The 13665-nt window shown below is 48.5% G+C and overlaps 1 protein-coding gene across 1 annotated transcript in view; it reads right to left on the bottom strand.

Annotated features, from left to right (window-relative positions):
• Window positions 1–1027: 1027 nt before the first annotated feature.
• LOC143955422 (uncharacterized) overlaps window positions 1028–13665 on the bottom strand; it is a 178942-nt gene continuing 166304 nt past the window's right edge. The window contains exons 19-24 of the mRNA XM_077465472.1: window positions 5114–5338; window positions 4665–5024; window positions 4379–4585; window positions 4093–4299; window positions 3800–3941; window positions 1028–3078 (exon numbers count right to left, since the gene is read on the bottom strand). Coding sequence (XP_077321598.1) covers window positions 1307–3078; window positions 3800–3941; window positions 4093–4299; window positions 4379–4585; window positions 4665–5024; window positions 5114–5338 — 2913 coding nt within the window. The 3' untranslated portion in view covers window positions 1028–1306. The remainder of the gene's footprint in view (window positions 3079–3799; window positions 3942–4092; window positions 4300–4378; window positions 4586–4664; window positions 5025–5113; window positions 5339–13665) is intronic.

Here is a 13665-nt window from a genome sequence, read left to right as displayed (position 1 = left end):
CAGCATGATATACACCAAGGGGGTCGACTAATGGAAGCTTGACTTTGGGGAAAATTCAAAACTAAATTTGCAATGGGTCTAGTTTTACTTACCTTCTCCCACAGGTGTCCTCGTAATCCATGTGACTTGACCTCCGAAACCACTTTTCCTTTGGTTCACCAGTGATTTAGGCACTCTGAGGCCATCTTATACACCCCAGCCTGCAGAAAAGCCCATCTATACTTATCTTTGTGGTGGTCCATGCAGGGCCGTCTTTAATATTGATTGGACCCTGGGCAAAACTTTTTTTGGGGCCCCATCTAGCAGCTATACTCGAAATCTGTTTACAGAATCAGAGGCAGCTATTGCGATTGGTTGCCAGAGGTTACAGTGTGTCATTACCGCTCACTGACTGGTTGCCAGAGGTTGCAGTGTATCATTACCGCTCACTGACTGGTTGCCAGAGGTTACAGTGTATCATTACCGCTCACTGACTGGTTGCTAGAGCTTACAGCACACATTACCGCTCACTAATTAGTTGCTAGAGGTTACAGCACAGGATTTCTGCTTGTTGATTGGTTGCTAGAGATTACTGTGGATATGACCTCAGGGGGGTATGATATCCCCTATTTACATATCAATGCTGCCACTATTTACATATGAATGCTGGTAATTTACATGTAAACGCAGGGTCTGCAGGTGAGTCCTCTTTACACAACAATAAGGCAGAGCTGGACGACTTTAATTGCAGCATTTCACACTGAGATACTGGGACACAGCACAGGACTAAAACCTCAGGGGACGAGAGAATTTAAACCTGGATAGTTGGCAAGTATGAAGCAGCCACTTTGGGCCCCACAACAATGACAGGGCCCAGGGCAGCTGCCCCTTTTGCCCTGCCTTAAAAACGGCCCTGGGCTCATGTCTTCATGTGTTGCTCCTTTTCTGGGTGGTGGGAAGACCTGCTCCTCCCTCTGAGCACTTACTTGTAGAGTTAATATCTAAATTCCAACTTCTCGACCAACTTACAAACACTATTTTAAGAATATATATATATATATATATTGTATCTTTATTTGTTCCATACCAAAAAATAAGCTTTTTTATTATATTTGCATTTCTGATCAGGTTCATATGAAATGTTACATCAGAAAGGTTCCTATTTACAACGTTCAACCAGCAGATGACCTTCTACGAGCCGATGTCGATCCCATCATAAATATCAGAGGAGCGCTCAGCCCCGTGCTTTCTGTGGGCGTGCTTCTTCCCAGTGTGAGATCTCTGATGTACAGCACAATAGGATTCATGTAGAAGACATTTCCCGCACTCAGGACACTAATACACCTGCAGGGGTTGGGTGGGTTCTCAGATGTTTGGTAAGATGGGACTTCTGCGTAAAACATTTCCCGCACGCCGGGCAGGAATACGGCCTCTCGCCCGTGTGAGATCTTTGATGTTTATCAAGTTGTGATTTTCGCGCAAAGCGTTTCCCGCACTCACGGCAGGAATACGGCTTCTCACCCGTATGGCATTTCAGATGTTCAGAAAGATGGGGCCTCTGTGAAAAACATTTACCGCACTCTGGACAGGAATACGGCTTCTCTCCCGTGTGAGACCTCTGATGGGTTTGGAGAAGTTGTTTACGGACAAAACATTTCCCGCACTCAGGACAGGTATACGGCTTCTCCCCCGTGTGAGACCTCTGATGTGTTGTGAGAAATAGTTTACGTACAAAACATTTTCCGCACTCGGGGCAGGAATAGGGCTTCAAACCCATGTGCAATTTTTGGTGTACAGAAAGGTTGCACTTCCGAGAAAAACATTTCCCGCACTCAGGGCAGGAATACGGCTTCTCACCCTTGTGGGATCTTTGATGTCTAACCAATTCTGATTTTCTAAGAAAACATTTTTTGCACTTGGGACAGTAGTGAAGCTTCTTACCCGTGTGCAATCTTTGATGGACACTAAGATGAGATTTACGAAGAAAACATTCCCCGCACGTAGGGCAGGAATGGGTCTTCTCTCCCGTGTGAGATCTCTGATGTACGGTGAGAGTTGACTCAGAGCTAAAACTTTCACCACATTCAGGACATGAAAATTCCTTCTCCCCCCGAATTCCGGCACCGTCCCTCACAGTACGAGGTTGCTCAGAGGGATTCCATGGTCTATCCACACTGTGAAGTCCACCATCCATAGAGGAGCTCATTGTCTTCTCTCCACCACCATCCCTCACAGTACGAGGTTGCTCAGAGGGATTCCATGGTCTATCCACACCGTGAAGTCCACCATCCTTAGAGGAGCTCATTGTCTTCTCTCCACCACCATCCCTCACAGTACGAGGTTGCTCAGAGGGATTCCATGGTCTATCCACACTGTGAAGTCCACCATCCATAGAGGAGATCATTGTCTTCTCTCCACCACCATCACTCACAGTACGAGGTTGCTCAGAGAGATTCCATGGTCTATCCACACTGTGAAGTCCACCATGCATAGAGGAGATCCTTGTCTTCTCTCCGGCACCATCCCTTACAGTACAAGGTTGCTCAGAGAGATTCCATGGTCTATCCACACTGTGAAGTCCACCATCCATAGAGGAGCTCATTGTCTTCTCTCCGGCACCTTCCCTCACAGTACGAGGTTGCTCAGAGGGATTCCATGGTCTAGCCACACTGTGAAGTCCACCATCCATAAAAGAGATCCTTGTCTTCTCTCCGGCACCATCCCTCACAGTACGAGGTTGCTCAGAGGGATTCCATGGTCTATCCACACTGTGAAGTCCACCATCCATAGAGGAGATCATTGTCTTCTCTCCGGCACCATCCCTCACAGTACGAGGTTGCTCAGAGGGATTCCATGGTCTATCCACACTGTGAAGTCCACCATCCATAGAGGAGCTCATTGTCTTCTCTCTGGCACCATCCCTCACAGTACGAGGTTGCTCAGAGGGATTCCATGGTCTATCCACACTGTGAAGTCCACCATCCTTTGAAGAGATCCTTGTCTTCTCTCCACCACAATCTCTTGTGTTGCCCTCATCTTCTATTTTACACACTGGAGATGAAGTGAGAAGATCCTTTGAGGGTTTCTCCATGGCGAGTCCTGGAAAAAATATAAAAACATCATCAATAGATATCAGAGGGTTCATTCACTTCCATCAACATTCCACTTGGATCAGGTAGGTCTGAGTTCTCTGTGGAGGTCCCAACCATATGGAACTTATCTCCAAAAAGCCTTAACTCCTCCTCCCAAATAACTTCTATGTTCATGAAGCCTTGTCATAAATTTGGGGAATTTACAGGAACTGAAAGAGGAATGCTGTTCATTCTATTACAAGCCTAGGCAGTCGGGTCTTGTGATCCCCGCTACAGAGGAGGATCAAAGTTCAGACTGGCACATCCACATCCTTCATCATCAGAATCAGAATCAGTTGTCGAAGGCTGAAGCTTCTGATAATGAGCAGCACCGGAGGGAACATGTTCTCCAGGAAAGATCAGTTTGGCCACAATCTCCGTTACGTCTTATTTTCTCAGCCCAGCAAGGCCCGTATACGGAGCTTTCTGGTAACATATAGATATAGGTCTGCTCGAAAAAGAGGGACCAACCTAAGAAAGGCTCAACCTGTGTTAAATCTGTGTAGGTAGAAGAGAACTATCTGAGAAAAAAAAAAAAGAAGATCCGATGGACAGGATAGGTATCAATACGGGGAGTTGAACATTATAAAAATTGTATTTGCCGATTTCCTACTCACTTCCACCCTACTTTGGACCAATCAATATGCAGTAACAGAGGAGAAATGAGAGAAGAATATATTATGGCCCACCTGTGCTGATCTCTGTAGGAGTGTCCTCCTCTATAAATGTCCCCGTTATTCCATCCTCCTCCATAGACTGCTGATCATCCCTCACATACCTCTCTTCTTCTTCTGATTTCACCTCAACTTTTATATCTATCAGATCTTCACCCTAAACCAAGAGAAGAATAGAAAATACCATCTGTAAAATATAAGCTCTACTGAGCTCTGTCAGACCACATAGAAAATATCATCATGTAGGGTCCACACATCGATCCCACCAGTGAATACATTTCATGTTCTACATATTCCGTCCTACCAACCTGATAATGTTGGGAATAACTGGGTTTTTCCTGTGTGGAATCTCGGGAATACAGAGGACGGGGACATCTCTCTGGTGGGTTCCTGGTATTTGGTGGCTCCATCATATCCTTGTGTCCTTCTGAAAACTCCTCCATCACTCCATACTCCTCATCTTCCTCTTTATACTCTTCTTTAACATCAATATTATCACCCCCGAGGTTTCCTCTCTGAACATATAACAAGATATTCATTGTAACAAACCTCTTTTGTATAAATCATAAATACCAATAATTGTCAATCATCTACCTGATGATGGTGGGGGGTGGTGTGATCTTCCTGTGTGGAATCCCGGGAATACAGAGGACGGGGACATCTCTCTGGTGGGTTCCTGGTATTTGGTGGCTCCATCATATCCTTGTGTCCTTCTGAAAACTCCTCCATCACTCCATACTCCTCATCTTCCTCTTTATACTCTTCTTTAACATCAATATTATCACCCCCGAGGTTTCCTCTCTGAACATATAACAAGATATTCATTGTAACAAACCTCTTTTGTATAAATCATAAATACCAATAATTGTCAATCATCTACCTGATGATGGTGGGGGGTGGTGTGATCTTCCTGTGTGGAATCCCGGGAATACAGAGGACGGGGACATCTCTCTGGTGGGTTCCTGGTATTTGGTGGCTCCATCATATCCTTGTGTCCTTCTGAAAACTCCTCCATCACTCCATACTCCTCATCCTCCTCTTTATACTCTTCTTTTACAACAATATTATCATCCCCGAGGTTTCCACGGGGACATCTCTCTGGTGGGTTCCTGTAGCTGGATGACTCCACCATGGTGTCCTGGTACAGATCTTTGTGCTCTTCCTCCATCACCCCATCCTCATCATCCTCCTCTTTTATCTCTTCTTTAACCTCAACTTTAGGATCTCTCAGGTCTCCACTCTGAATATATAATAAAAATGACATCAATGGTAACAATGCAGATAATGTACAGATCCTAATGATACTATCAGTGATTGTTCCTCATCTACCTGATGATGGTGGGGGATGGTGTGACCTTCCTGTGTGGATTTCTGGGAATACAGAGGGCATCTCTCTGGTGGGTTCCTGGTATTAGGTGGCTCCATTATATCCTTGTGCCCTTCAGAAAGATCCTTCATCAGTCCATACTCCTCATCATCCTCTTTATACTCTTCTTTAACCACAATATTATCATCTCCGGGACATCTCTCTGGTGGGTTCCCATTACTGGATCCATCTGTAGGAAACACACACACTGACTGAATACATTGTTTCTATGTGTTTATCAGATGATGGGGGATCTAGGTGGAGCCTCCGTACTGCTCTCTCCTTTACAATAAAGTCTCCTCTTACCCGGTGATGTGAGGGGCGGCTGATTGTCCATCATGACGTCCTTGTAGAGCTAATCTTACCCAACAGTGAGAAGGTCTACAGATCCTCAACTCATTGTACGTAGTCGTCTTCTTGTAATGATGAAGATTCAGTTTAAAAAAAAAACTAAAATACCCGTTTTGCAGAATTCTCTGCATGCACACATCATGACCTCCCATGGACCTTCTCTCCCCACCAGCTGGTCCCACCACGTTTCCTTCCATTGTTTTTACAAATGTTTCTGAGTAAACCACAAAATATCAACACAATTCCTTCTAGAAGAAGGGTGGAAAGGTCTTCATTAATCACCTGTTCTGATATTTAGTGAAGACTCTTCTCGTTTAGCTGTCACCATCAGCAGATCCTCCTCCATGCCGACCGTCCCTCACATACGACTCTTCTTCTACCTCTTTGACCCCCAACATTGACGTCCATCAGCTAAATTAACAAAAACAACAACCATGTGATAAAACTACATAAAGAGGAATATCATCTCATACAGTTTAGAGTCACTTTTACATTCTAGACCCTCATTCCCATCGACCTGATTAAAGATGAAGTCATCTTCCTGGGTGGAATCCCCCCGGAATCGTAAAGGCTAAAATGTTTTTTTTTTTACCTCCAGTGCTACCAATTCCAAAAATGTCTCCTTTCTATTTCCTCCCGACTCACCTCTCACCCGGAACTTCCTGTCTCTATGCGACATCACTTCCTTTTGGCATCTTACATCACTTCCTGTCTCTGTGGTCCATCACTGAACATTCTGAATTAACCCTCCGCACACCGCTATACACCCACCCATGTTTCTAGCTAGCTATTACTTAAAAACAAAATTCTTGGTTCACATATGAGAAAAAGGAGTAGGTTGGGACTTTATATGAGACCACGACACCAGTACATTGGTCTCCATCCCTGTTAATATGAAAACAAAAATGGGAAATAGGGGCATGAGGGGCAATTGGGACTTTATATGAAACAACACACTACGGCATAATGAGTCATTAACATGGGGTAAAAAAAGGATACATATTTATTTTTCTATACCCTATGGGAGCATAGTGCATTTGATGATACAAACATTGTAATTCATACATATATAATACAGTAGGACATAATATAGTTATATCGCATTAATAGTAGCATAATAAAATACTGTAGCACCTAATCATTAATAATAGTATACATTGCCCCAACAGTTAAATCGTTAAATAAAACCAGAATGGGGTTAATGACTCCAATAATAGACGCGATGGTAAATATAATAGTGCTGTGGCATGGCAACAAGTAAATGGGCTTGCGTGTAGGCTCGACGCGTTTCATGGAAGGTGGTCACTGGTGCCTTCCACACCCTCTCCTCGGATGGAGACCGGGGTCACTGGTGCCTTCCACACCCTCTCCTCGGATGGAGACCGGGGTCACCGGTGCCTGCCACACCCTCTCCTCCCATGGAGGCAGGGGTCACTGGTGACTTCCACACCCTCTCCTCGGATGGAGACCGGGGTCACTGGTCACTTCCACACCCTCTCCTCCGATGGAGACAGGGGTCACTGGTGACTTCCACACCCTCTCCTCGGATGGAGACCGGGGTCACTGGTCACTTCCACACCCTCTCCTCGGATGGAGACCGGGGTCACTGGTCACTTCCACACCCTCTCCTCGGATGGAGACAGGGGTCACTGGTGACTTCCACACCCTCTCCTCGGATGGAGACCGGGGTCACTGGTCACTTCCACACCCTCTCCTCGGATGGAGACCGGGGTCACTGGTCACTTCCACACCCTCTCCTCCGATGGAGACAGGGGTCACTGGTGACTTCCACACCCTCTCCTCGGATGGAGACCGGGGTCACTGGTGACTTCCACACCCTCTCCTCGGATGGAGACCGGGGTCACTGGTCACTTCCACACCCTCTCCTCCGATGGAGACAGGGGTCACTGGTGACTTCCACACCCTCTCCTCCGATGGAGACAGGGGTCACTGGTGACTTCCACACCCTCTCCTCGTATGGAGACCAGGGTCACTGGTGACTTCCACACCCTCTCCTTGGATGGAGACCGGGGTCACTGGTGACTTCCACACCCTCTCCTCGGATGGAGACCGGGGTCACCTGTGTCTTCCACACCCTCTCCTCCCATGGAAGCAGGGGTCACTGGTGTCTTCCACCCTCTCAAATCCACAACAAGCTACTTTGTCTTAATCACATTTAGATACAGATGATCCTCCTCACAGCATATGACAAAGTTGTCCACCACAGTCCTATACTCCGGCTCTTCCCCATCCCTGATACATCCCACTACTGCAGAGTTGTCGGAAAACTTCTAAAGATGGCAACACTCTGTCTGTGAGCTGAAATCAGTGGTATAGACAGTAAAGATAAAGGAGAGAGACCTGTCCCCTGTGGAACCCCAATATTTCTGACCACCCTATCCGACACACAGTCCTGCAAACGCACATACTGGGTCTTGTAGTCAGGTACATGGTCTACAATCCATGACACAAGGGGGACATCAACCTGCTAGCTTCTCGCCCAGGAGAGGTGGCCTGATGGTATCAAAAGCATGTGAGATGTCAGAAAACACGACCCTTGTAGTGCTCGTTGGCTCATCCAGGTGTGCATACATGCGATTTAGGATGAAGATGATAGCGCCCTCAACCCCCAAGTCCAGGCTGGTAGCCGAACTTCAACAAGTCTAAATATGTTCTGCCCACGGGCCGTAGCTGATGTGTAGAGTTGGGCTCAGGCGTGTTCAGAATCCCGCTTGCCGATCCCTCCAGGGAGCCGACACACCACTAATCACAGGCAGTGAGACATTTCCCGATCTGTGCCGCTGCGAATCACTACCTGTGATTAGTGGGGTGCAGTGTCGGCTTCCTGGCGGGATCGGGAACGCGGGACACCGAACACGCCGGAGAACATCTCTACTGAGGTGAAACGAGTCTCTCCAAAGTCTTCTCCTGGAGATAAAAGACGTCACAGTGACTATGGAGGAAGAGGACGGAACATGACGGGGGGTTACTGGGTGTAAATAGAAAATAAGATCTTATTACCTCCTCTACTGCCACTTCCAGCAACGTCTCCTCTCTACTTCCTCCCGACTCACCTCTCACCCGGAACTTCCTATTTATACCTGACATCACTTCCTGTCGCTAGGTGTCATAGAGACTTCCTATGTGTGCCTGACAGCACTTCCTGTCTGTACAAGACATCACTACCTGTCTCTAGGTGTCATAGAGACTTCCTGTCTGTACCAGACATCACTTCCTGTCTCTAGGTGTCATAGAGACTTCCTGTGTGTGCCTGACAGCACTTCCTGTCTGTACCAGACATCACTTCCTGTCTCTAGGTGTCATAGAGACTTCCTGTGTGTATGTTCCCTCAGTATAAGCGAGATCACGCTCTTGTGGAGATGATAGGAACTGCGGTCATCATTTATTGTTTTCGGTCAGCCCCATTACAGTATGATGAATTGTGTGTCCCGCTTGGTATAAGTGAGATCATCACTATAGATAGTGGGGAGAGGCAGTATGAGGGAGGGGGCAGTTGTTGATGAGGACAGGCATTACAGTGGAGGCAGTTGATGGTGGGGACAGGCATTAGAGTGGAGGTAGTTGATGGTGGGACAGGCATTACAGTGGAGGTAGTTGATGGAGGGGACAGGCATTACAGTGGGGGCAGTTGATGGTGGGGACAGGCATTACAGTGGGGGCAGTTGATGGTGGGGACAGGCATTACAGTGGAGGTAGTTGATGGTGGGACAGGCATTACAGTGGAGGTAGTTGATGGAGGGGACAGGCATTACAGTGGAGGTAGTTGATGGAGGGGACAGGCATTACAGTGGGGGCAGTTGATGGTGGGGACAGGCATTACAGTGGAGGTAGTTGATGATGGGGACAGGCATTACAGTGGGGGCAGTTGATGGTGGGGACAGGCATTACAGTGGGGGCAGTTGATGGTGGGGACAGGCATTACATTGGAGGTAGTTGATGGTGGGGACAGGCATTACAGTGGGGGTAGTTGATGGTAGGGACAGGCATTACAGTGGGGGTAGTTGATGGTGGGGACAGGCATTACAGTGGGGGTAGTTGATGGTGGGGACAGGCATTACAGTGGAGGTAGTTGATGGTGGGGACAGGCATTACAGCGGGGGCAGTTGATGGTGGGGACAGGCATTACAGCGGGGGCAGTTGATGGTGGGGACAGGCATTAGAGCGGGGGCAGTTGATGGTGGGGACAGGCATTACAGCGGGGGCAGTTGATGGTGGGGACAGGCATTACAGTGGGGGTAGTTGATGGTGGGGACAGGCATTACAGTGGGGGTAGTTGATGGTGGGGACAGGCATTACAGTGGAGGTAGTTGATGGTGGGGACAGGCATTACAGCGGGGGCAGTTGATGGTGGGGACAGGCATTAGAGCGGGGGCAGTTGATGGTGGGGACAGGCATTACAGCGGGGGCAGTTGATGGTGGGGACAGGCATTACAGCGGGGGCAGTTGATGGTGGGGACAGGCATTACAGTGGGGGTAGTTGATGGTGGGGACAGGCATTACAGTGGAGGTAGTTGATGGTGGGGACAGGCATTACAGTGGGGGTAGTTGATGGTGGGGACAGGCATTACAGTGGAGGTAGTTGATGGTGGGGACAGGCATTACAGCGGGGGCAGTTGATGGTGGGGACAGGCATTACAGCGGGGGCAGTTGATGGTGGGGACAGGCATTACAGTGGGGGTAGTTGATGGTGGGGACAGGCATTACAGTGGAGGTAGTTGATGGTGGGGACAGGCATTACAGTGGGGGTAGTTGATGGTGGGGACAGGCATTACAGTGGAGGTAGTTGATGGTGGGGACAGGCATTACAGCGGGGGCAGTTGATGGTGGGGACAGGCATTAGAGCGGGGGCAGTTGATGGTGGGGACAGGCATTACAGCGGGGGCAGTTGATGGTGGGGACAGGCATTACAGTGGGGGTAGTTGATGGTGGGGACAGGCATTACAGTGGAGGTAGTTGATGGTGGGGACAGGCATTACAGTGGGGGTAGTTGATGGTGGGGACAGGCATTACAGTGGAGGTAGTTGATGGTGGGGACAGGCATTACAGTGGAGGTAGTTGATGGTGGGGACAGGCATTACATTGGAGGTAGTTGATGGTGGGGACAGGCATTACAGTGGGGGTAGTTGATGGTGGGGACAGGCATTACAGTGGGGGTAGTTGATGGTGGGGACAGGCATTACATTGGAGGTAGTTGATGGTGGGGACAGGCATTACAGTGGAGGTAGTTGATGGTGGGGACAGGCATTACAGCGGGGGCAGTTGATGGTGGGGACAGGCATTAGAGCGGGGGCAGTTGATGGTGGGGACAGGCATTACAGCGGGGGCAGTTGATGGTGGGGACAGGCATTACAGCGGGGGCCTTTCCTTTCACCCCTCCTCCTTTCTTTTGTTTTTTTCTTTGGAGGAGGAATCCACATTCTGTTCCCCTCACCCACGTGGAGGATTGTCACTAACAGCCCCTAAGGTGACACATCCAAACATTTCATCCACAACGTGGTCAGCACAGAGACAACCCAACAATAGCACATAGAAGAGGCTTGGAGTCCATGTTCTGCTCCTCATGGACCTCCCCCGTGTGGAGGAACTTCTCATCGGGGGATCTGCGATTGTCCCAACCAATCTATAAAGGGGACACATCTACAGATTTTCTCCACAACTTGCTCAGCACAGAGACAACCCAACAGGGACACACGAAGAAAGACTTGTGAGTGAGAACCAAACATCTCATGACGTCGATTGAAATATCTTTACTGAGCACTGCGATTATGTCGATTACTGGGGGCCGAGTCTGAAGCCGTCTGGAAGGGTGCTCCTGGTGAGGATGGGTGCTGCATTGGGTCTGACCAGAGGGTCGGGTCCCTGGCCTAGATTGGGGTAGTTGTAGCTCCGGTCAGTTTTTCGGGAAAGAACACTTGCTCCCCTATAGCACCGGGGGGGGGGGGGGAGCGGTTAGTATTTCCCGAATGTAATTAGGTAGGAGTGATGGGAGCGAGGGTTGAGCCTTTGAGGGAGGGGCTCTCCCCAAGCTGCCAGATCTTCAGGCCTTCCTGGCTGGGGTGGGGGCTGTTGGTCAGGGTTGTGACGAAAAGCCAGTGGTGAATGTGCCCCTGAAGTGGCAGTTCAGGGGTGCCAGACAATCACTGTGAGTGAGGGCACCATGGTCACTTTTTTTTCACGCCTGCCTCTAGGGCCGAGCCTCTTGGCTAGGACCTGGGACATTTTTTATTCGTGGCCGAAGGGCCGGCCATTGTATTGCACAATGGTCACTCTCTCACTTCTCCCCCTTCCTTCTCCCCACTTTCTTATTTATTTTAACCCCGTGTTTGTCACCTTTTTGTACGTTTCTGTTTGGTGTGTACACGTTTTGTCACCGCTTGATGAGTAGGGTACGGGTCCTCAATCTTGCCCTGAATGTCTTGGGAGGGGGGTGGACATGGGCCTTTTGGCTTGGCTCGTCCTCTTCCATGGGGTCTCCCTTCGGGGGAAATCCCACTGAGAATTTAGACCTTCCAGAGAAAGGTAGTCCATCTGGTTTTCGGCCAGATGGACCCATGTGAATTACCTCAGTCCCCGTCTGGAGCCTAATGCCCCGGGGGATCAGGGTAAGGTCCTTCCTAGGGAGGACCGTGTAGCACCCGTTGCACGTTTTTGTGTATCACCCTTTATGTGTGTGCACTTTTTTTTTGGCACCGGGTGGAGTTTTTGGGTGTGTTTCACACGCCAAGGGCTTTTCAAAAACAAAAAAAAATACTTTACTGAGCACTACGTACACTATGGTCCTTTTTATGGTAGCCCCAATCGATCTGTAAGGTGGCACCTCTATACATTTTCTCCACAACATGGTAAAAACAGAGATAACCCAACAGAAACACAAAGACAAAGGCTTTGGAGTCCATGTTCTGCTCATCATGGACCTCACATGTGTGGAGGAACCTCTCATCTAGGGATCTGTGGTGGTCTCAATCAATCTGTTAGGTGACATCTTCACATTTCCCCCAGAACTTGGTCAGTACAGAGACAACTCAACAGAAACACAAAGAGAAAGGCTTGGAGTCCATGTTCTGCTCATAATGGACCTCACCTGTGTGGAGGAACCTCTCATCTGAGGATCTATGGTGGTCCCAATCAATCTGTAAGGTGTCAACTTCACATTTCTTCCACAGCTTGGTCAGTACAGAGACAACCCAACAGAAACACAAAGGCTTTGGAGTCCATGTTTTGCTCATCATGGACCTCACCTGTGTGGAGGAACCTCTCATCTGGGGATCTGTGGTGGTCCCAATCAATCTGTAAGGTGACATCTTCACATTTCTTCCACAGCTTGGTCAGTACAGAGACAACCCAACAAAAACACAAAGACAAAGGCTTGGATCAATGTTCTGCTCATCATGGACCTCACATGTGTGGAGGAACCTCTCATCAGAGGATCTGTGGTGGTCTCAATCAATCTGTAGGTGACATCTTCACATTTCCTCCACAGCTTGGTCAGTACAGAGACAACCCAACAAAAACACAAAGGCTTGGAGTCCATGTTCTGCTCATCATGGACCTCACATGTGTGGAGGAACCTCTCATCTGAGGATCTATGGTGGTCCCAATCAATCTGTAGGTGACATCTTCACATTTCCTCCACAACTTGGTCAGTACAGCGACAACCCAACAAAAACACAAAGACAAAGGCTTGGAGTCCATGTTCTGCTCATCATGGACCTCACATGTGTGGAGGAACCTCTCATCAGAGGATCTGTGGTGGTCCCAATCAATCTGTAAGGCGACATCTTCACATTTCCCCCAGAAATTGGTCAGTACAGAGACAACCCAACGGAAACACAAAGAGAAAGGCTTGGATCAATGTTCTGCTCATCATGGATCTCACCTGTGTGGAGGAACCTCTCATCTAGGGATCTGTGGTGGTCCCAATCAATCTGTAAGGCGACATCTTCACATTTCCCCCAGAACTTGGTCAGTACAGAGACAACCCAACAGAAACACAAAGACAAAGGCTTGGAGTCCATGTTCTTCTCATCATGGACCTCACATGTGTGGAGGAACCTCTCATCTGAGGATCTGTGGTGGTCTCAATCAATCTGTAAGGTGACATCTTCACATTTCCTCCACAGCTTGGTCAGTACAGAGACAACCC

Source organism: Lithobates pipiens, unplaced genomic scaffold, assembly GCF_037356315.1.
Source record: "Lithobates pipiens isolate NorthernLeopardFrog02 unplaced genomic scaffold, aLitPip1_a1.2 Scaffold_35, whole genome shotgun sequence".
NCBI classification, from domain to species: domain Eukaryota; kingdom Metazoa; phylum Chordata; class Amphibia; order Anura; family Ranidae; genus Lithobates; species Lithobates pipiens.
The sequence above is the reverse complement of the archived record's forward strand: the minus strand, read 5'-3'. Positions and strand labels throughout refer to the sequence as shown.